The following is a 24,654-nucleotide window of genomic DNA, read 5'->3' as shown; positions in this document are numbered from 1 at the left end:
AGTGACACAGAAACCCAAGAGTGACACAGAACCCCAAGCGTGACACAGAACCCCAAGAGTGACACAGAACCCCAAGAGTGACACAGAAGCCCAAGAGTGACACAGAAGCCCAAGAGTGACACAGAACCCCAGGAGTGACACAGAACCACAGCGTGACACAGAACCCCAGGAGTGACACAGAACCCCAGGAGTGACACAGAACCCCAGAAGGGACACAGATCTCCAGGAGTGACACAGAACCCCAGGAGTGACACAGAACCCCAGGAGTGACACAGAACCCCCGGAGTGACACAGAACTCCAGGAGTGACACAGAACTCCAGGAGTGACACAGAACCTCAGGAGTGACACAGAACCCCAGGAGTGACAAAGAACCCCAGGAGTGACACAGAACCCCAGGAGTGACACAGAACCCCAGGAGTGACACAGAACCCCAGGAGTGACACAGAACCACAGTGTGATACAGAACCACAGTGTGACACAGAACCCCAGGAGTGACACAGAACCCCAGGAGTGACACAGAACCCCAGGAGTGACACAGAACCCCAGCAGTGACACAGAACCCCAGGAGTGACACAGAACCCCAGGAGTGACACAGAACCCCAGTGTGACACAGAACCCCAGGAGTGACACAGAACCCCAGGAGTGACACAGAACCCCAGGAGTGACACAGAACCACAGCGTGACGCAGAACCCCAGGAGTGACACAGAACCCCAGGAGTGACACAGAACCCCAGGAGTGAAACAGAACCCCAGGAGTGACACAGAACCACAGGAGTGACACAGAACCCCAGGAGTGAAACAGAACCCCAGGAGTGACACAGAACCACAGGAGTGACACAGAACCCCAGGAGTGACACAGAACCACAGGAGTGACACGGAACCCCAGGAGTGACACAGAACCTCAGGAGTGACACAGAACCCCAGGAGTGACACAGAACCCCAGGAGTGAAACAGAACCACAGCGTGACACAGAACCCCAGGAGTGACACAGAACCCCAGGAGTGACACAGAACCCCAGCGTGACACAGAACCCCAGGAGTGACGCAGAACCACAGCGTGACACAAAACGCAGGAGTGACACAGAATCACAGCGTCACACAGAAATCCAGGAGTGACACAGAACCCCAGGAGTGACATAGAACCCCAGCAGTGACACAGAACCCCAGGAGTGACACAGAACCCCAGCGTGACACAGAACCCCAGGAGTGACACAGAACCCCAAGAGTGACACAGAAACCCAAGAGTGACACAGAACCACAGCGTGACACAGAACCCCAGGAGTGACACAGAACCGCAGCGTGACACAGAACCCCAGGAGTGACACAGAACCCCAGGAGTGACACAGAACCCCAAGAGTGACACAGAACCCCAAGAGTGACACAGAACCCCAAGAGTGACACAGAACCCCAAGAGTGACACAGAACCCCAAGCATGACACAGAATCACAGCATGACACAGAACCCCAAGAGTGACACAGAACCCCAAGAGTGACACAGAAGCCCAAGAGTGACACAGAACCCCAAGAGTGACACAGAACCCCAGGAGTGACACAGAACCACAGCGTGACACAGAACCCCAGGAGTGACACAGAACCCCAGGAGTGACACAGAACCCCAGAAGGGACACAGAACCCCAGAAGGGACACAGAACTCCAGGAGTGACACAGAACCCCAGGAGTGACACAGAACCCCAGGAGTGACACAGAACCACAGCGTGACACAGAACCCCAGGAGTGACACAGAACCCAAGGAGTGACACAGAACCCCAGGAGTGACACAGAACCCCAGGAGTGACACAGAACCCCAAGAGTGACACAGAACCACAGCGTGACACAGAACCCCAAGAGTGACACAGAACCACAGCGTGACACAGAACCCCAGGAGTGACACAGAACCCCAGAAGGGACACAGAACCCCAGGAGTGACACAGAACTCCAGGAGTGACACAGAACCCCAGGAGTGACACAGAACCCCAGGAGTGACACAGAACCCCAGGAGTGACACAGAACTCCAGGAGTGACACAGAACCCCAAGAGTGACACAGAACCCCAAGAGTGACACAGAACCACAGCGTGACACAGAACCCCAGGAGTGACACAGAACCGCAGCGTGACAGAACCCCAGGAGTGACACAGAACCCCAAGAGTGACACAGAACCCCAAGAGTGACACAGAAACCCAAGAGTGACACAGAAACCCAAGAGTGACACAGAACCCCAAGCGTGACACAGAATCACAGCGTGACACAGAACCCCAAGAGTGACACAGAACCCCAAGAGTGACACAGAAGCCCAAGAGTGACACAGAACCCCAGGAGTGACACAGAACCACAGCGTGACACAGAACCCCAGGAGTGACACAGAACCCCAGGAGTGACACAGAACCCCAGAAGGGACACAGAACCCCAGAAGGGACACAGAACCCCAGGAGTGACACAGATCTCCAGGAGTGACACAGAACCCCAGGAGTGACACAGAACCCCAGGAGTGACACAGAACCCCCGGAGTGACACAGAACTCCAGGAGTGACACAGAACTCCAGGAGTGACACAGAACCTCAGGAGTGACACAGAACCCCAGGAGTGACAAAGAACCCCAGGAGTGACACAGAACCCCAGGAGTGACACAGAACCCCAGGAGTGACACAGAACCCCAGGAGTGACACAGAACCACAGTGTGATACAGAACCACAGTGTGACACAGAACCACAGGAGTGACACAGAACCCCAGGAGTGACACAGAACCCCAGGAGTGACACAGAACCCCAGCAGTGACACAGAACCCCAGGAGTGACACAGAACCCCAGGAGTGACACAGAACCCCAGGAGTGATACAGAATCACAGCGTGACACAGAACCCCAGGAGTGACACAGAATCACAGCGTGACACAGAACCCCAGGAGTGACACAGAACCCCAGGAGTGACACAGAACCCCAGGAGTGACAAAGAACCCCAGGAGTGACAAAGAACCCCAGGAGTGACACAGAACCCCAGGAGTGACACAGAACCCCAGGAGTGACACAGAACCCCAGGAGTGACACAGAACCCCAGGAGTGACACAGAACCTCAGCAGTGACACAGAACCCCAGGAGTGACACAGAACCCCAGGAGTGACACAGAACCCCAGGAGTGACACAGAACTCCAGGAGTGACACAGAACCCCAGGAGTGACACAGAACCTCAGGAGTGACACAGAACCCCAGGAGTGACAAAGAACCCCAGGAGTGACACAGAACCCCAGGAGTGACACAGAACCCCAGGAGTGACACAGAACCCCAGTGTGATACAGAACCACAGGAGTGACACAGAACCCCAGGAGTGACACAGAACCCCAGGAGTGACACAGAACCACAGTGTGATACAGAACCACAGGAGTGACACAGAACCCCAGGAGTGACACAGAACCCCAAGAGTGACACAGAACCCCAAGAGTGACACAGAACCCCAGCAGTGACACAGAACCCCAGCAGTGACACAGAACCTCAGGAGTGACACAGAACCCCAGGAGTGACACAGAACCCCAGGAGTGACACAGAACCCCAGGAGTGACACAGAACCCCAGCAGTGACACAGAACCCCAGCAGTGACACAGAACCCCAGGAGTGACACAGAACCACAGGAGTGACACAGAACCCCAGGAGTGACACAGAACCACAGGAGTGACACAGAACCACAGCGTGACACAGAACACCCGGAGTGACACAGAACCACAGGAGTGACACAGAACCACAGGAGTGACACAGAACCCCAGCGTGACACAGAACCACAGCGTGACACAGAACCCCAGGAGTGACACAGAATCACAGGAGTGACACAGAACCACAGTGTGACACAGAACCCCAGGAGTGACACAGAACCCCAGGAGTGACACAGAACCACAGCGTGACACAGAACCCCAGGAGTGACACAGAACCCCAGGAGTGACACAGAACCCCAGGAGTGACACAGAACCACAGGAGTGACACAGAACCCCAGCGTGACACAGAACCACAGGAGTGACACAGAACCGCAGGAGTGACACAGAACCCCAGGAGTGACACAGAACTCCAGGAGTGACACAGAACCCCAGGAGTGACACAGAACCTCAGGAGTGACACAGAACACCAGCGTGACACAGAACCCCAGGAGTGACACAGAACACCAGCGTGTCACAGAACCCCAGGAGTGACACAGAACCCCAGGAGTGACACAGAACCTCAGGAGTGACACAGAACCCCAGGAGTGACACAGAACTCCAGGAGTGACACAGAACCCCAGGAGTGACACAGAACCTCAGGAGTGACACAGAACACCAGCGTGTCACAGAACCTGAGGAGTGACACAGAACCCCAGGAGTGACACAGAACCCCAGGAGTGACACAGAACCCCAGGAGTGACACAGAACCCCAGAAGTGACACAGAACCCCAGGAGTGACACAGAACCCCAGGAGTGGCACAGAACCCCAGGAGTGACACAGAACCCCCGGAGTCACACAGAACCCCAGGAGTGACACAGAACCCCAGGAGTGACACAGAACCACAGCGTGACAAAGAACCCCAGGAGTGACACAGAACCCCAGGAGTGACACAGAACCCCAGGAGTGACACAGAACCCCAGGAGTGACACAGAATCCCAGGAGTGACACAGAACCCCAGGAGTGACACAGAACCCCAGGAGTGACACAGAACCCCAGGAGTGACACAGAACCCAAGGAGTGACACAGAACCCAAGGAGTGACACAGAAGAGTAATACAGCAACAGAGAAGATGTCCACAAGCAGAGATCACTGCAAGTTCTCAGTGCAAAGTCTCACCAATCAGAATTATCAATCTTGGAAATTTAAGGTGAAAATGCTGCTCATAAGAGAAGGTACGTGGAAATATACGCAGGAACAAGTGCCTCATCCATTACCAGATGATTGGCTAGAGAAGGAGCAGAAAGCACCATCTCCATCAGTGTAGATGATGATCAGATTGTGCATATATGCAAATGTGCAACTGCAAAAGAGATGTGGGATCAGCTGCAGAAAGTGCATGAAAGATCAAATCTCAGCAATACGCTTTATCTCATAAGAAAACTGTATCAGTTTAAGCTAAGTGATGGGCAGAATATGCACGACTATATAAGAAACACCCTAGAGATTGTGGAGCGTCTCAGGGGCATTGGAGAAGAAATTAAAGACTTTCATGCTGCTGCACTACTATTAAGTGGTCTTCCAGAAAGTTATGACACACTTGTCACTGCACTAGATGCACGGCCAGATGATGAGCTCACACTAGAATATGTCAAAGGCAAGCTTGTAGATGAATTCAAGCAAAAAACACAATGTAAGCAGCAGTCATGAATCTAGAGCAGAAACAGCATTAAAGACACAGGACTTTCCTAAAAATAAGAGCAATCTAAGGGAAACTCGTGAATGTTTTGTCTGTAGAAAGCCCGGCCACCTTAAAGCAGACTGCAGAATTTGGAAAGCAAGAATGAGTCAGCTTAAAAAGCAGAACAGTGATCAAAAGGTGAAAACAGCTGTAGAGGAAAAGTCTGCATGTTTTGAAACTGCATTTAATACCAGTACAGGCTCATCTGCAAAGCATATATGGTGTATAGACTCTGGTGCTAGCAGCCATATGACGAATAACAAGGATTTCTTCACTGACCTTGATGAAATCAAGTCAAAAAAGGTAATCTTAGCTAATGGTCAATATATGACTTCAGAAGGAGTAGGAGACTGCTATCTCCACTGTCCAGTTTCCTCAGAACAAAGCAGAAAGAATGTTCTCTATTTTCCCAGTCTTGAAAACAATCTTCCTTCAGTAAAGAAGCTTACGCAAAAAGACAATGTAGTTACTTTTAAAGATAATAGCTGCATTATATCAAAGAAGGGTCACACTCTTGCACAAGGAAAAAGCCAAAATGAACTTTATCAGCTAAAATGCAAAGAAAGAGTGTACAGTGCTAGACAAGATCTGCATAAGAACTGTATCCATATATGGCACAGACGTCTTGGGCACAGAGACCCAGAAGCAATAAAGGAAGCTAGGTCAACTTGCAAATGGTGTGGAAATCAAGCAATGTAGTCAAATGATGAAGTGCACTAGCTGTCTTAAAGGGAAAATGTCCAGAAAAGAACCGCACTCTCTGTGAAAGTGGAAGAAGTATGTTGTTTGATGCGAATCTACCTACAACGGATTGGGGAGAAGCCATCACGACAGCTTGCTATCTTCAAAACAGACTGCCAGGTAAAGCCACAAATAAAACTCCATATGACCTAAGGAACTGTGAGAAGCCTAACCTGAAGCACCTAAGGATATCTGGAAGCGAAACGTTTGTGTATGTTCCCAAAGAAAAACGTTCCAAGTGGGAATCACATGCGAAGCAAGGAGTCCTGGTGGGCTATAGCGAAACTCAAAAGGGATACAGAATCTCGCACCCAGAGACCAACACAGTAACAATCAGCAGAGACGTAGAGAACTAAGTTTCGCTCAAATTCGATGAAGTTAGACCAGTCATTCAAGCCAAGAAACAAGAACTAGAATCTCAATCACCAAACCCAGACACTGAAAAAGAAAAGACTGAAGTCTGGATAAGCTCTGAAGCCAGCAAGGAAGAAACAGAAGTCAACCTCCAGTCAGGAGATCAGAAAGACCAAGCAAAGGTATCCCAGCTCAACGCCTTTCTTATGTGGTCAGAACACTCCCCGAGCCAGAGCCACCGTCATGGCAAGAGATGCAAAAACTGCCTGTCCACGAGAAGCAAAAGTGGATAAATGCCGCTAATGAAGAGATGGAGTCCCTTCACCAACTCCAGACTTACGGAGCTACCACAAGGAAAAAGAGCTATCGGATGTAAGTGGGTCTTCAAAAACAAATATGACTCAGAAGGTAAAGTTCACCGGTTTAAGGCAAGATTGGTCGCAAAAGGGTACTCGCAAAAATATGGTGAAGATTATGATGCTACATTTTATCCAGTTGCGAAGGAGAAGAAGATCTGCCAACAGTTATCTATGAGGACAACCAAGGATGTATTAAACTTGCCAGTAGTGAGAAGATTAGTGCAAGGACTAAACACATCGACGCTAAACATCACCACTTACGTGACTTAGTAGAACGTGGTGTACTAGAGGTTGTCTATTGCGACTCTGACAAGATGTTAGCTGATGGTATGACAAAACCATTGCCAAAAGCCAAGTTTGAGGACTTCAGAACAGCAATGGGACTAACAGGAAAAGTAGTTGTTGAGTGAGGGTGTTGGAATATGTTTAATGCAACAACTCCATTCCTGTGTATGTAAATGTTCTATTGCTCGCTTTGTGTATTGTCTATAAAGTTAAGAAAAAAAAAAAACTCCCAGAGGCTCACACACAGAAGAGACCATGTGACTGTGTCCAGTTTCCTGCATCTGTGCATGAGAGGAGAAGCAGCCTGCTGATGCTGCACAGAGACCTGATGCTGCACAGAGTGCTGATGCTGCACAGAGTGCTGATGGTGCACTGAGTGCTGATGCTGCACAGAGTGCTGATGCTGCACTGAGTGCTGATGGTGTACTGAGTGCTGATGGTGCACTGAGTGCTGATGGTGCACTGAGTGCTGATGCTGCACAGAGACCTGATGCTGCACAGAGACCTGATGCTGCACAGAGACCTGATGCTGCACAGAGACCTGATGCTGCACAGAGTGCTGATGCTGCACAGAGTGCTGATGCTGCACAGAGTGCTGATGCTGCACAGAGACCTGATGCTGCACTGAGTGCTGATGCTGCACAGAGTGCTGATGCTGCACAGAGTGCTGATGCTGCACTGAGTGCTGATGCTGCACAGAGACCTGATGCTGCACTGAGTGCTGATGCTGCACAGAGTGCTGATGCTGCACAGAGTGCTGATGCTGCACAGAGACACTTAAGATATGTATATTCCTGATTCCACAAAGCCGATCATATCTGTATCTGTTTATAGCGAATTAAAGCTTTGTTCTGTTGTCTACGCGCTTTGAGAGTATCCTGAATGATCCGCTGCCAACAGGAACTGATCTGGGACGGTTGGTTGCCAGATACATCCCTCACAACCCTCCCAGATCTGATCTGTCATGTAATGCTGCTGTCAAAAATGTCAACGTGATGAATTATAAAAGTGTGTGTTGTGGTAAAGGGGATCTCAGCCACCCCACCCCGCGGGGTGACACTGCTGAGGATCACCTAAAGCGAGCCAGTATAAGTGCTAGGGGCGAGGGAGCAGGCACGGACACCAGGAAGCAGGGCATCCCGTGCAGGTGACCAGTGTCATGATGGACGGTGACATGGTCAGTGGTAGCTGCCCCATGACTAGCACGGCTCCAGAGGTGATGAGGAAGGATGGGGATAAACACAGGGAACATAAGGAACGTCGTCCCGTGCAGCTGACCAATGTCATGCCAGATGGTGACATGGTCGGTGGTAGCTGCGCCATAGTGAGCGCGGCTCCCAAGTAACAATGAGGGCAGGAAAGATAGGCCCCACAACCGGGCAAGGTAAGGGAAATGTGTGTCCTACTGTCTGTCAAGAGTATGGGAAGAAGGTACCCATAGCCTGTCAGGGGAGTGGAAGAAATGTATCCCGAACTGGTCAGGGTGATCAGAAAGCTGGGTCCCCAGTCAGTCAGGCGAGTTGGGTCCACAGCTCGTCAGACTAACAGTTAAAGGTGGTTACCCCCCAGGGAGACAGCTTATCTAGCCACTGTCACCAGTGAGGTTGGGGCCCCAGTGTCACTTCTGGCTACCTCCAGCTAGGACTCCAAAACCTGGTGACGCTGAGTAGCCCCCCCGGAGAAGCCCATCTCCGAACCCCTGAAAGATAGGACATTATGGGATCCAGGATGGGTGGGAAGTAAGGCAGGCTTAAGGGGCGATCTGTAAATCAGTCCCTATTCTACCTCAAAAAGGGGAAGATGTCAGGAAATATTAAGAAATATTAAAAATCTTTCTCTCCCTCCAAACCCCTCTCCCTCTTCCCTCCTCCTTTATACCATTTGTCAAAGGAGCAAGAGCTCCCAATCTAGAAGGCTGCTTCAATGCAAATGGCAGGGCACAGAAAAGAAGTGACAAACTCAATTATCCATGCTATTTAGCATACCAAATGGAACTCCTGAACATATGGGCCAGAGATTGAAAGAGATGGGAAACAATTAATTAAAACTTCAAAAGGGATCTATCTCACTCTCCACAATAGCCAAGACATTCCAAGCTGTCATCACCAGACTTTCAGGCACCGATATGAAATATGGAATATCGGAGTTTCTATAATTCCGATTGTGATGGGACACATATTTTTAGCGGCAGGGTTAGCTAAGTAACAATACGCATATTTTTCCGTATCTCTGAGCCCTCCCGGTGAGCTATAATGCAAAAGTACAAACATAACCAACAGCAGTTATGTCATGTGTGGTCTCTAAAGAACAGTAAAATTGCAATAAAAATATGGCATCACTTGCTAACTTCTGCGATCAACCAGCGAGAATTTATCGCAGAAATTAGAGATTTAAGGAAACCATGAAGGACGGAGACCGGCCGATGTGAGGTCATCACAGGGGAGTGTGTGGGCAGGGTCTCCATTCAGCATAAAAGATCCAGCTGAATATGGATCTATACTCATGCCGGGAGATACATATTTATGTGTAAGCAGGGGTCCCGTTCCATAACGGACAAATCAATTGGAGCGCCTCCCCTCCAGCTAAACTGAATCATCTCTGCGATCTGTCTAGTAAGTCTTCTATTAATCCATTTTATTTTGTGTAACTGTATATGCTGTATTATCTTGTCCCCCTTTGTAAAATCTTTTGTATATTTTTTTTATCAACACTGCCTCCCTTTTGGATTAAATATAAAATTTAATAGTCCTGTTTCTTCTGTTCTATAATCGTTCCTCCCCCGAAGCCATATACGCCACTAGAAAGCAGGCGTCCGATCAGGCCTGTCTTGTATTTGAATATTTTAAAACTGATTGGTGGTGGCAGCGAATAATCTTATTGGGTTATCGTGAAGCTGGCAGTGATCATACGGGGGCATATAAACATATTCCATGCGCTGGAATTCGGAGGTGTGTACGCCATATGGTCACTACTCACTTGCCAATAGCTATGTAGTGAGTAATCGGGATCATGCATGTGCAGAATCCCTGACAGGTACAATTTCAAGATACCTGAAGGTGCCTCGTTCATCTGTACAAACAATTATATGCAAGTACAAACAAGATGGGAATGTCCAGCCATCATACCGCTCAGGAAGGAGAAGGGTTCTGTGTCCCAGAGATGAACGTGCTTTGGTCTGACATGTGAATATCAACCCAAGGACAAAAGCAAAAGACCTTGTGAAGATGATGGCGGAAGCTGGTAAGATTGTGTCAATAACCACAGTGAAACGAGTACTGTATCAACATGGGCTGAAAGGTCACTCTGCCAGGAAGAAGCCATTACTCCAAAAGAAACATAAAAAAGCCAGATTAATGTTTGCAAATGCACACAGGAACAAAGACCTTAATTTCTGGAGACGTGTCCTGTGGTCTGATGAAACTAAAATTTAACTTTTTGGGCATAATGACCATCGTTACGTTTGGAGGAAAAAGGGAGAAGCTTGGAAGCCTAAGAACACCATCCCAACTGTGAAACACGGTGGTGGCAGCATTATGTTGTGGGGTTGTATTGCTGCAGGAGGGACTGGTCCACTTCACAAAATAGATGGCATCATGGGAAAAGAAGATTATGTGGCAATACTGAAGCAACATCTTAAAGACATCAGCCAGGAAGTTAAAGCTTGGGCAGTTTTATCAGGAGGATTGGACCAAATTCTGACCAACTATTTGAAGAAGCTTGTGGAAGGAGATCCCAAACGTTTCACCCAAGTCATTCAGTTTAAGGGCAATGGTGCCAAATACTAATGAAATGGATGGAAACTTCTGACTTTGCAGTAAGTAATAAAAATGCCTTAAAACCTTCTCTCGCTCTCATTATTCCGGCATTTGGCAAATATTAACCATTATGGTAAAATCCTAATTGTCCTAAAACGGGAAAGGTTTATTCTGATCTCATGTCAGATATTGAGGAAAACATGGAGATGTGTCTTTATATATAGTGGATGGAAACTTCTGGTGTCAACTGTACCTGTGTGCTGGGATCGGAGGTGTATATACCATACGCTCACTGGGAAGCGCCCAATAACCGGCCTAGTAGTGGCCTCGTCCATCAATCGTCAGTCAGTTGTGTGATTGACCTGACGATTGGTGGCAGCAGTGGGATCAGTAGTGTTAGTCCCTGATGATTGGTGGCTGTGGTGGGATCAGTAGTGTTAGTCCCTGATGATTGGTGGCAGCAGTGGGATCAGTAGTGTTAGTCCCTGATGATTGGTGGCAGCAGTGGGATCAGTAGTGTTAGTCCCTGAAGATTGGAGGCAGCAGTGGGATCAGTAGTGTTAGTCCCTGATGATTGGTGGCAGCAGTGGGAACCCTAGTGCCAGTCCCTGATGATTGGTGGCAGTGGTGGGATCAGTAGTCGGTCCCTGATGATTGGTGGCAGCGGTGGGACATCTTCCTGATCTACCTGAACGTTATATAGACAGCTTGTATGAATGGTTACATATGGCAGGATAACCCTGGATAAGTATTAGCGCCCCTCTACCTCGGGCCATGGTCAGCAGTTGCCCCGGGTCCTGGGGAACCTTCTGCTCTCTCCGCTCCTCCAGGATGAACCTGCTCTGCTCGGAGGGGGTGCTCGAGTTCTTCCGGGGCTCAGATTTCGGCTGCTCCTTCGGTAGAAACCAGAATGGGATGGTGGCGATGACGCTTATGGCTCCGGCAACCAGGTAACCGAGCCACCAGGCCCCGACCCACCGCTGGTCCTGAGTGGTGATGGTCACTGCGTCTGGACGGAAACATGGCAGAGCAAAGACACGAGAGGTCAGCACCTCTCTCCTCCTCGCCATCTGCAGCTCAGTGCTGTGTAATGCTGGGGACGTGCCAGCTTGGGGTCACCAGATCAGGGGGCATCAGGTCGGGCGGCACCAGGTCGGGGGGGCATCAGGTCGGGCGGCACCAGGTCGGGGGGCACTAGACAGAAAAGTCTTTGTAGGCTCAAAATGTCTCATCGCTGACTACTTCCCCCACACAGTCAAATGATCTGAGGGTTGTGTCCTCTTGTCACCATGCACTGACTGCGGTTGCCCTCATTGCGCTGCCTATGCAGAGTGCAGCAGCCAAAATGAGATTTTCTTCAGCCTCTTTGCTCTGCATAGATAGTGACTGAGATGACAAAGCACTCAGTATGGTAACATGAGCGTTGTCATCCTGGTATCTGTCTGGGTCGAGCGCAGCAGTCGATGACTATATATTCAGAGGGTGTTATATCTACACAGAGCCTTGTAAATGTCTTCACACCCCGTGAACTTTTCCACATTTTTCACGTTACAGCCACAAACTTCCATGTAATTTATTGTGATTTTCTGTGATACAAAGTAACAAGTGACGAGGAAAGGAAATGATACGAGGTCACTAATTATTATACAAATATATATCTGACCATTGTGCAAAAGTATTCAGCCCCCGAGTCACTATCATGTAGGACCACCTTTCTCTCCAGTCACTGCTGCAGTCTTTTGGGGTCTGTCTCTCCAGCTTTCTCTGCAGTCTTTTGGGGTCTGTCTCTCCAGCTTTCTCTGCTGCAGTCTTTTGGGGTCTGTCTCTCCAGCTTTCTCTGCAGTCTTTTGGGGTCTGTCTCTCCAGCTTTCTCTGCAGTCTTTTGGGGTCTCTCTCCAGCTTTCTCTGCAGTCTTTTGGGGTCTGTCTCTCCAGCTTTCTCTACAGTCTTTTGGGGTCTGTCTCTCCCACCTCTCGCTGCAGTCTTTTCGGGTCTGTCTCTCCACCTTTCTCTGCTGCAGTCTTTTGGGGTCTATCTCTCCAGCTTTCTCTGCTGCAGTCTTTTGGGCTCTGTCTCTCCAGCTTTCTCTGCTGCAGTCTTTTGGGGTCTGTCTCTCCAGCTTTCTCTGCAGTCTTTTGGGGTCTCTCTCTCCAGCTTTCTCTACAGTCTTTTGGGGTCTGTCTCTCCAGCTTTCTCTGCAGTCTTTTGGGGTCTGTCTCTCCAGCTTTCTCTGCAGTCTTTTGGGGTCTGTCTCTCCAGGTTTCACTGCTGTCTTTTGGGGTCTGTCTCTCCAGGTTTCGCTGCTGTCTTTTGGGGTCTGTCTCTCCAGCTTTCTCTGCTGCAGTCTTTTGGGGTCTGTCTCTCCCACCTTTCTCTGCTGTAGTCTTTTGGGGTCTGTCTCTCCAGCTTTCTCTGCAGTCTTTTGGGGTCTGTCTCTCCAGCTTTCTCTGCAGTCTTTTGGGGTCTGTCTCTCCCACCTTTCTCTGCAGTCTTTTGGGGTCTGTCTCTCCCACCTTTCTCTGCAGTCTTTTGGGGTCTGTCTCTCCAGCTTTCTCTGTAGTCTTTTGGGGTCTGTCTCTCTCACCTTCCTCTGCAGTCTTTTGGGGTCTGTCTCTCCAGGTTTCGCTGCTGTCTTTTGGGGTCTGTCTCTCCAGGTTTCGCTGCTGTCTTTTGGGGTCTGTCTCTCCAGCTTTCTCTGCTGCAGTCTTTTGGGGTCTGTCTCTCCCACCTTTCTCTACAGTCTTTTGGGGTCTATCTCTCCACCTTTCTCTGCTGCAGTCTTTTGGGGTCTGTCTCTCCAGCTTTCTCTGCAGTCTTTTGGGGTCTGTCTCTCCAGCTTTCTCTACAGTCTTTTGGGGTCTGTCTCTCCCACCTCTCGCTGCAGTCTTTTGGGGGTCTGTCTCCCACCTTTCTCTGCTGCAGTCGTTTGGGGTCTATCTCTCCACCTTTCTCTGCTGCAGTCTTTTGGGGTCTGTCTCTCCAGCTTTCCCTGCAGTCTTTTGGGGTCTGTCTCTCCACCTTTCTCTGCAGTCTTTTGGGGTCTGTCTCTCCAGCTTTCTCTGCTGCAGTCTTTTGGGGTCTGTCTCTCCAGCTTTCTCTGCAGTCTTTTGGGGTCTGTCTCTCCAGCTTTCTCTGCAGTCTTTTGGGGTCTGTCTCTCCAGGTTTCGCTGCTGTCTTTTGGGGTCTGTCTCTCCAGGTTTCGCTGCTGTCTTTTGGGGTCTGTCTCTCCAGCTTTCTCTGCTGCAGTCTTTTGGGGTCTGTCTCTCCCACCTTTCTCTGCTGTAGTCTTTTGGGGTCTGTCTCTCCAGCTTTCTCTGCAGTCTTTTGGGGTCTGTCTCTCCAGCTTTCTCTGCAGTCTTTTGGGGTCTGTCTCTCCCACCTTTCTCTGCAGTCTTTTGGGGTCTGTCTCTCCCACCTTTCTCTGCAGTCTTTTGGGGTCTGTCTCTCCAGCTTTCTCTGTAGTCTTTTGGGGTCTGTCTCTCTCACCTTCCTCTGCAGTCTTTTGGGGTCTGTCTCTCCAGGTTTCGCTGCTGTCTTTTGGGGTCTGTCTCTCCAGGTTTCGCTGCTGTCTTTTGGGGTCTGTCTCTCCAGCTTTCTCTGCTGCAGTCTTTTGGGGTCTGTCTCTCCCACCTTTCTCTACAGTCTTTTGGGGTCTATCTCTCCACCTTTCTCTGCTGCAGTCTTTTGGGGTCTGTCTCTCCAGCTTTCTCTGCAGTCTTTTGGGGTCTGTCTCTCCAGCTTTCTCTACAGTCTTTTGGGGTCTGTCTCTCCCACCTCTCGCTGCAGTCTTTTGGGGGTCTGTCTCCCACCTTTCTCTGCTGCAGTCGTTTGGGGTCTATCTCTCCACCTTTCTCTGCTGCAGTCTTTTGGGGTCTGTCTCTCCAGCTTTCCCTGCAGTCTTTTGGGGTCTGTCTCTCCACCTTTCTCTGCAGTCTTTTGGGGTCTGTCTCTCCAGCTTTCTCTGCTGCAGTCTTTTGGGGTCTGTCTCTCCAGGTTTCGCTGCTGTCTTTTGGGGTCTGTCTCTCCAGGTTTCGCTGCTGTCTTTTGGGGTCTGTCTCTCCAGGTTTGCACACACTCTCTCGCTCAGTGATCGGATGGAGACGTCTGTGATCGGTGATTTTCACGTCTGGTCACAGATTCTCTGGGATTTGGGTCTGGACTGTGACTGCGCCGTTCACACACAGGAATATGCTCTGATCTAAACCCTCCATTGTGGCTCTGCAGGATGTTGAGGGTTGTTGTCCTGCTGGCAGGTGAACCTACACCCCGGTCTCAGGTCTTCTGCAGCCTCTCATAGGTTTTCCTCCAGGATTGTCCTGTATTTAGCTCGATCCATCTTCCCATCACCTGTGACCAGCTTCTCTGCCCCTGCTGAAGAAAAGCCTCCCCGCAGCAGGATGCTGCCTCCACCATGTGTGACGGTGGGGATGGTGTTTTCAGAGTGATGTGCAGTGTTTAGTTTTCCACCACACATAGTGCTTTACATTTAGCCCAAAACTTTCTCATTTATTCTCATCTGACCAGAGCCCCTTCTTCCACATACTCGCTGAGTACCCTACATGGGACTTCTTATGGTTTTGAAAAATGGCTTCTTCTAGCTCCTCATCCATAATGGCCAGATTTGTGTATGCCAGGGAGATAACGAAGAGATCTCACGAGTGCCTCCAATCATCAGGACAGTCACACTGACGATTGATGGACGAGGCCGCGGCTGCTCTCACTACTAGGCCGGTTATTGGCACTTCCCAGTGAGCGTATGGTATATACACCTCCGATCCCAGCTCACAGGTATATATATATATATACTCCGGTACAGTCACCGCCAAGCTCCACTAGCTGCCACCGATCGCCTATGACAGGCCGATCGGACGCCCGTTACTGGTAACGTGGGGCTCACGAGGCTTCAGGGGGCGGTTTATAGAGTAAGAGGAACGAAGCTGTTACATTTTGTATCATTAATCCCACAATTAGGCCGCGCGGATAAATATACAAGAGATGTTACAGAGGGGACGAGACAACACAGTGTGTACAGGCACATAAATAACAGGGGGAACACAAGAAAGGTGCTAGACCTGATGTCACAGGAATGGCGCAGATCTGCAGGAGGGGGGCGCTCCGATCAGGAAACGGCGCAGTCCTTACAGCGCGCTGTATCTCCCAGCACTGATCATGGGGTCTATGCCAGAACCTGCTGTTACCAGCCGCTCCCACCGACCTGCCCCGAGGACATCAGATGGGGGCCAGTAAGTGAGATGGGGACTCAGGTACCAAAAAGTATGAGATTCCCAATCTTGAGGATATCTGCACCCCTGGAGGTCCCAGGCGGGAGATATTAACCCATATTTGTATCATAATTTTAGCTTTCTCTACATATGAGACATGGTGTATACAACGTTATCCACGTGGTCGATATTAATTCTGGGCTAATATGCCGGCCGCACAGCAATGCAAGTGAGTGAGCCGCGCTCGGCACAGCGCCACGATGCCAAAAATATGTCTCCCATATCTATAGAGCCTACACCTGTCACTAACAACCCAATATTCATATCTGGTATCATAGGAGGAGCCGCATCACAGGAGGGGGCCGCATCACAGGAGGGGGCTGCATCACAGGAGAGGCCTCATCACAGGAGGGGTCCGCATCACAGGAGGGACGGCATCACAGCAGAGAGTTGTAGAGAAAATGGAAGGAAGAGATTGTCAGCTCTTCTTCCTATGGCCTTGAGTCACAATTCATAGTGCAGCCGTGCTCCTGTGCTCGACATCATGGTGATAGTGGGCTATATGACTAATAGTTGTCCTGTGGACAGATTCTCCTCCCTGAGCTGTGGATCCCTGGAGCTTCTCCAGTGACCATGAGTCTCTCGGCTGCTTCTCTTATTAGTGCTCTCCTTCTTGGGATGTCAGGTTAGGTCTTGGTAGGTTTGCAGTTGTGCCGTACTCCTTCCAGTTTTGGATGATAGATTGGACAGGGCTCCATGAGATGTTCAGAGCTTGGGCTATTTTCTATAACCTAACCCTGCTTTCCTCTTCTCCACAGCTTTATCCCTGACCTGTCTGGTGGGCTCCATGGTTTTCATCTTTGTACCTCACCTGTCTGGTGGGTTCCTTGGTTTTCAGCTTTATCCCTGACATGTCTGGTGGGCTCCAAGGTTTTCATCTTTATCCCTCACCTGTCTGGTGGGCTCCTTGGTTTTCAGCTTTATCCCTGACATGTCTGGTGGGCTCCTTGGTTTTCAGCTTTATCCCTAACCTGTCTAGTGGGCTCCTTGGTTTTCATGTTTCTGTTTGATCCATAATCTTCTCCCACAAACCTCTGAGGTCTTCACAGAACAGCTGTAATTATACTGAGGCTAAATCACACCCAGGTGGACGCAATGTACCAATTATGTGACTTCTCTGGCAATTGATCATCAGACTCCAGGGGGTTGAATACTAATGCACAATGTTCAAATATATATAATAATCAGTGGCCTCGTATCATTTCCTTTACTTGTCACTAATACTTGTTATTTTGTATCACAGAAAATCCCAATAAATTACATTGAATTTTGTGGCTGTAAATTAATTAATGTGGAAAAGTTCACGGGGCGTGAAGACTTTTTCAAGGCCATGTGTATACAAGGGGTGTTATCTATACAAGGGTTGGTGATATATTTACACTGGTTTGTGGAGATTTTTATGAGAAGCTGCAACTAAAACCAACCGATAAGTCATGTCAGTAAACCTTAATACCTCTCACAGCTGAGGGCTTGTTACAATGTATCAGTGCAGCTTACCTGGAGTCCAGGGATCCGGTTGCTGCTGTGTGTAGCTCTGCACCGATACAGTGTAGCAAACCCTCAGCTGTGAGAAGCTTTTCAGCCTCTAGATGTTTCCTGAAAACGGTGAGGAAATGAGGTTCTATCAGATTGTGTCAGAACCTCGATAAAACCATGTAAATTACATGGGACTGCATAAAGTGTAAGGCCAAAGACTTACCCAAATCCACCGCGCCCAGATCTACAAAGAGCGAGGCGCACAGTGACCCCAGCAGAAAGCCAAAGATGGGGCCGATCACCGCTGCCGTCTGGATGCAACCTGCAAGACACCAGGAATAGCAGAAGAGTGCAGCTCTGGAGGATGAGACATAATGTAACAGCAGAAGAGTGCAGCTCTGGAGGATGAGACATAATGTAACAGCAGAAGAGTGCAGCTCTGGAGGATAAGACATAATGTAACAGCAGAAGAGTGCAGCTCTGGAGGATAAAACATGATGTAACAGCAGAAGAGTGCAGCTCTGGAGGATAAGACATGATGTAACAGCAGAAGAGTGCAGCTCTGGAGGATAAGACATGATGTAACAGCAGAACAGTGCAGCTCTGGAGGATGAGACATAATGTAACAGCAGAAGAGTGCAGCTCTGGAGGATAAGACATGATGTAACAGCAGAAGAGTGCAGCTCTGGAGGATAAGACATGGTGTAACAGCAGAAGAGTGCAGCTCTGGAGGATAAGACATGATGTAACAGCAGAAGAGTGCAGCTCTGGAGGATAAGACATGATGTAACAGCAGAAGAGTGCAGCTCTGGAGGATAAGACATGATGTAACAGCAGAAGAGTGCAGCTCTGGAGGATAAGACATGATGTAACAGCAGAAGAGTGCAGCTCTGGAGGATAAGACATGATGTAACAGCAGACGAGTGCAGCTCTGGAGGATAAGACATGATGTAAAAGCAGAAGAGTGCAGCTCTGGAGGATAAGACATGATGTAACAGCAGAAGAGTGCAGCTCTGGAGGATAAGACATGATGTAACAGCAGAAGAGGGCAGCTCTGGAGGATAAGACATGATGTAACAGCAGAAGAGTGCAGCTCTGGAGGATAAGACATGATGTAACAGCAGAAGAGTGCAGCTCTGGAGGATAAGACATGATGTAACAGCAGAAGAGTGCAGCTCTGGAGGATAAGACATGATGTAACAGCAGACGAGTGCAGCTCTGGAGGATAAGACATGATGTAAAAGCAGAAGAGTGCAGCTCTGGAGGATAAGACATGATGTAACAGCAGAAGAGTGCAGCTCTGGAGGATAAGACATGATGTAACAGCAGAAGAGGGCAGCTCTGGAGGATAAGACATGATGTAACAGCAGAAGAGTGCAGCTCTGGAGGATAACACATGATGTAACAGCAGAAGAGTGCAGTTCTGGAGGATAAGACATGGTGTAACAGCAGAAGAGTGACGGCAGCTCTGGAGGTGACTGGAGGACAAGACCTGATGTAACAGCAGAATAGTGACTGCAGCTCTGGAGGTGACTGGAGGATAAGACCTGATGTAACAGCAGAATAGTGATTGCAGCTCTGGAGGTGGCTGGAGGATAAGACATGATGTAACAGTAGAATAGTGACTGCAGCTCTGGAGGTGACTGGAGGATAAGACACTATGTAACAGCAGAAGAGTGCAGCTCTGGAGGATAAGACATGATGTAACAGCAGAAGAGTGCAGCTCTGGAGGATAACACATGATGTAACAGCAGAAGAGTGCAGCTCTGGAGGATAAGACATGATGTAACAGCAGAATAGTGAGTTCAGCTCTGGAGGTGACTGGAGGACAAGACATGATGTAACAGCAGAATAGTGAGTTCAGCTCTGGAGGTGACTGGAGGATAAGACCTGATGTAACAGCAGAATAGTGACTGCAGCTTTGGAGGTGACTGGAGGATAAGACATGATGTAACAGTAGAATAGTGACTGCAGCTCTGGAGGTGACTGGAGGATAAGACACGATGTAACAGCAGAATAGTGACTGCAGCTCTGGAGGTGACTGGAGGATAAGACACAATGTAACAGCATAATAGTGACTGCAGCTCTGGAGGTGACTGGAGGATAAGACATGATGTAACAGCAGAATAGTGACTGCAGCTCTGGAGGTGACTGGAGGATAAGACAAGATGTAACAGCAGAATAGTGAGTGCAGCTCTGGAGGTGACTGGAGGATAAGACATGATGCAACAGCAGAATAGTGACTGCAGCTCTGGAGGTGACTGGAGGACAAGACACAATGTAACAGCAGAATAGTGACTGCAGCTCTGGAGGTGACTGGAGGATAAGGCAAGATATAACAGCAGAATAGTGACTGCAGCTCTGGAGGTGACTGGAGGATAAGACACGATGTAACAGCAGAATAGTGACTGCAGCTCGAGAGGTGACTGGAGGATAAGACATGATGTAACAGCAGAATAGGGACTGCAGCTCTGGAGGTGACTGGAGGATAAGACATGATGTAACAGCAGAATAGTGACTGCAGCTCTGGAGGTGACTGGAGGATGAAACACGATGTAACAGCAGAATAGGGACTGCAGCTCTGGAGGTGACTGGAGGATAAGACATGATGTAACAGCAGAATAGTGAGTGCAGCTCTGGAGGTGAGTGGAGAATTATTGTGCGGAGGGCAGTGATGATTGTTACCGATGTAGAATGCAGCGTTGTCCTCGGCCGCGTAGTCGTCGATGTAGGAGATCCCCAGCGGTTGGATCGGAGCTTCACCGACTCCACGGAGCAGATTCCCCAACAAGATGAAGATCCAGAGAGAATTCTCAAAATTCCTCTGACACCCTGAGAAGTGATGACACCGTGAGGGCCGCACAGGATGGCGGTGACGATCCCCCCTCTGCAGGGGGAAATGTCAGGGTCCTGCAGATCTTCTACTTCTGATTGGGCGGTTAATCTGCTGTTATGTCATGTGTTCTAAGCCAATCTGATGTCACCTCTCCTGCTCCTCAACCAGTCTTACAGCTGTATCCCCCTCCTCCCCTCACAGTATATAACCTCACAGACACAGAAACTACAGCTGTATCCCCCTCCTCCCCTCACAGTATGTAACCTCACAGACACAGAAACTACAGCTGTATCCCCCTCCTCCCCCTCATAGTATATAACCTCACAGACACAGAAACTGCAGCTGTATCCCCCTCCTCCCCTCACAGTATGTAACCTCACAGACACAGAAACTGCAGCTGTATCCCCCTCCTCCCCCTCACAGTATGTAACCTCACAGACACAGAAACTACAGCTGTATCCCCCTCCTCCCCTCACAGTATATAACCTCACAGACACAGAAACTACAGCTGTATCCCCCTCCTCCCCTCACAGTATGTAACCTCACAGACACAGAAACTACAGCTGTATCCCCCTCCTCCCCTCACAGTATGTAACCTCACAGACACAGAAACTACAGCTGTATCCCCCTCCTCCCCTCACAGTATGTAACCTCACAGACACAGAAACTGCAGCTGTATCCCCCTCCTCCCCTCACAGTATATAACCTCACAGACACAGAAACTGCAGCTGTATCCCCCTCCTCCCCTCACAGTATATAACCTCACAGACACAGAAACTGCAGCTGTATCCCCCTCCTCCCCTCACAGTATGTAACCTCACAGACACAGAAACTGCAGCTGTATCCCCCTCCTCCCCTCACAGTATGTAACCTCACAGACACAGAAACTGCAGCTGTATCCCCCTCCTCTCCCTCACAGTATATAACCTCACAGACACAGAAACTACAGCTGTATCCCCCTCCTCCCCTCACAGTATATAACCTCACAGACACAGAAACTACAGCTGTATCCCCCTCCTCCCCTCACAGTATGTAACCTCACAGACACAGAAACTACAGCTGTATCCCCCTCCTCCCCTCACAGTATGTAACCTCACAGACACAGAAACTGCAGCTGTATCCCCCTCCTCCCCCTCACAGTATGTAACCTCACAGACACAGAAACTACAGCTGTATCCCCCTCCTCCCCTCACAGTATATAACCTCACAGACACAGAAACTGCAGCTGTATCCCCCTCCTCCCCTCACAGTATGTAACCTCACAGACACAGAAACTACAGCTGTATCCCCCTCCTCCCCTCACAGTATGTAACCTCACAGACACAGAAACTACAGCTGTATCCCCCTCCTCCCCCTCACAGTATGTAACCTCACAGACACAGAAACTACAGCTGTATCCCCCTCCTCCCCCTCACAGTATATAACCTCACAGACACAGAAACTACAGCTGTATCCCCCTCCTCCCCTCACAGTATATAACCTCACAGACACAGAAACTACAGCTGTATCCCCCTCCTCCCCTCACAGTATGTAACCTCACAGACACAGAAACTACAGCTGTATCCCCCTCCTCCCCTCACAGTATGTAACCTCACAGACACAGAAACTGCAGCTGTATCCCCCTCCTCCCCTCACAGTATGTAACCTCACAGACACAGAAACTACAGCTGTATCCCCCTCCTCCCCCTCACAGTATGTAACCTCACAGACACAGAAACTACAGCTGTATCCCCCTCCTCCCCCTCACAGTATATAACCTCACAGACACAGAAACTACAGCTGTATCCCCCTCCTCCCCTCACAGTATATAACCTCACAGACACAGAAACTACAGCTGTATCCCCCTCCTCCCCTCACAGTATGTAACCTCACAGACACAGAAACTACAGCTGTATCCCCCTCCTCCCCTCACAGTATGTAACCTCACAGACACAGAAACTGCAGCTGTATCCCCCTCCTCCCCTCACAGTATGTAACCTCACAGACACAGAAACTGCAGCTGTATCCCCCTCCTCCCCTCACAGTATATAACCTCACAGACACAGAAACTACAGCTGTATCCCCCTCCTCCCCTCACAGTATGTAACCTCACAGACACAGAAACTACAGCTGTATCCCCCTCCTCCCCTCACAGTATGTAACCTCACAGACACAGAAACTACAGCTGTATCCCCCTCCTCCCCCTCACAGTATGTAACCTCACAGACACAGAAACTGCAGCTGTATCCCCCTCCTCCCCTCACAGTATGTAACCTCACAGACACAGAAACTGCAGCTGTATCCCCCTCCTCCCCTCACAGTATGTAACCTCACAGACACAGAAACTGCAGCTGTATCCCCCTCCTCCCCCTCACAGTATATAACCTCACAGACACAGAAACTACAGCTGTATCCCCCTCCTCCCCTCACAGTATATAACCTCACAGACACAGAAACTACAGCTGTATCCCCCTCCTCCCCTCACAGTATGTAACCTCACAGACACAGAAACTGCAGCTGTATCCCCCTCCTCCCCCTCACAGTATATAACCTCACAGACACAGAAACTACAGCTGTATCCCCCTCCTCCCCTCACAGTATGTAACCTCACAGACACAGAAACTACAGCTGTATCCCCCTCCTCCCCTCACAGTATGTAACCTCACAGACACAGAAACTGCAGCTGTATCCCCCTCCTCCCCCTCACAGTATGTAACCTCACAGACACAGAAACTACAGCTGTATCCCCCTCCTCCCCCTCACAGTATGTAACCTCACAGACACAGAAACTGCAGCTGTATCCCCCTCCTCCCCCTCACAGTATGTAACCTCACAGACACAGAAACTACAGCTGTATCCCCCTCCTCCCCTCACAGTATATAACCTCACAGACACAGAAACTGCAGCTGTATCCCCCTCCTCCCCCTCACAGTATGTAACCTCACAGACACAGAAACTGCAGCTGTATCCCCCTCCTCCCCCTCACAGTATGTAACCTCACAGACACAGAAACTACAGCTGTATCCCCCTCCTCCCCTCACAGTATATAACCTCACAGACACAGAAACTACAGCTGTATCCCCCTCCTCCCCTCACAGTATATAACCTCACAGACACAGAAACTACAGCTGTATCCCCTCCTCCCCTCACAGTATGTAACCTCACAGACACAGAAACTGCAGCTGTATCCCCCTCCTCCCCCTCACAGTATATAACCTCACAGACACAGAAACTGCAGCTGTATCCCCCTCCTCCCCTCACAGTATATAACCTCACAGACACAGAAACTACAGCTGTATCCCCTCCTCCCCTCACAGTATATAACCTCACAGACACAGAAACTACAGCTGTATCCCCCTCCTCCCCTCACAGTATGTAACCTCACAGACACAGAAACTACAGCTGTATCCCCCTCCTCCCCTCACAGTATGTAACCTCACAGACACAGAAACTACAGCTGTATCCCCCTCCTCCCCTCACAGTATATAACCTCACAGACACAGAAACTACAGCTGTATCCCCCTCCTCCCCTCACAGTATGTAACCTCACAGACACAGAAACTACAGCTGTATCCCCCTCCTCCCCCTCACAGTATGTAACCTCACAGACACAGAAACTGCAGCTGTATCCCCCTCCTCCCCCTCACAGTATATAACCTCACAGACACAGAAACTACAGCTCTATCCCCCTCCTCCCCTCACAGTATGTAACCTCACAGACACAGAAACTGCAGCTGTATCCCCCTCCTCCCCCTCACAGTATGTAACCTCACAGACACAGAAACTACAGCTGTATCCCCCTCCTCCCCTCACAGTATGTAACCTCACAGACACAGAAACTACAGCTGTATCCCCCTCCTCCCCTCACAGTATGTAACCTCACAGACACAGAAACTGCAGCTGTATCCCCCTCCTCCCCCTCACAGTATGTAACCTCACAGACACAGAAACTACAGCTGTATCCCCCTCCTCCCCTCACAGTATATAACCTCACAGACACAGAAACTGCAGCTGTATCCCCCTCCTCCCCTCACAGTATGTAACCTCACAGACACAGAAACTACAGCTGTATCCCCCTCCTCCCCTCACAGTATGTAACCTCACAGACACAGAAACTACAGCTGTATCCCCCTCCTCCCCCTCACAGTATGTAACCTCACAGACACAGAAACTACAGCTGTATCCCCCTCCTCCCCCTCACAGTATATAACCTCACAGACACAGAAACTACAGC

General features: G+C 49.7%; 1 protein-coding gene across 1 annotated transcript in view; it reads right to left on the bottom strand.

Annotated features, from left to right (window-relative positions):
• Nucleotides 1-24,654, bottom strand: part of SLCO1C1 (solute carrier organic anion transporter family member 1C1) — a 170,834-nt gene that overhangs the window by 61,295 nt on the left and 84,885 nt on the right. Inside the window, 3 exon segments of the mRNA XM_073650590.1 lie at nt 11,614-11,856; nt 17,829-17,927; nt 20,291-20,552. Coding sequence (XP_073506691.1) covers nt 11,614-11,856; nt 17,829-17,927; nt 20,291-20,552 — 604 coding nt within the window.

This window comes from Phyllobates terribilis, unplaced genomic scaffold (genome assembly GCF_046119375.1).
Source record: "Phyllobates terribilis strain yellow unplaced genomic scaffold, ASM4611937v1 Scaffold_10__3_contigs__length_209671492, whole genome shotgun sequence".
Taxonomy (NCBI): domain Eukaryota; kingdom Metazoa; phylum Chordata; class Amphibia; order Anura; family Dendrobatidae; genus Phyllobates; species Phyllobates terribilis.
Note: the sequence above shows the minus strand (reverse complement) of the source record. Positions and strands in the feature narration are given on the sequence as shown.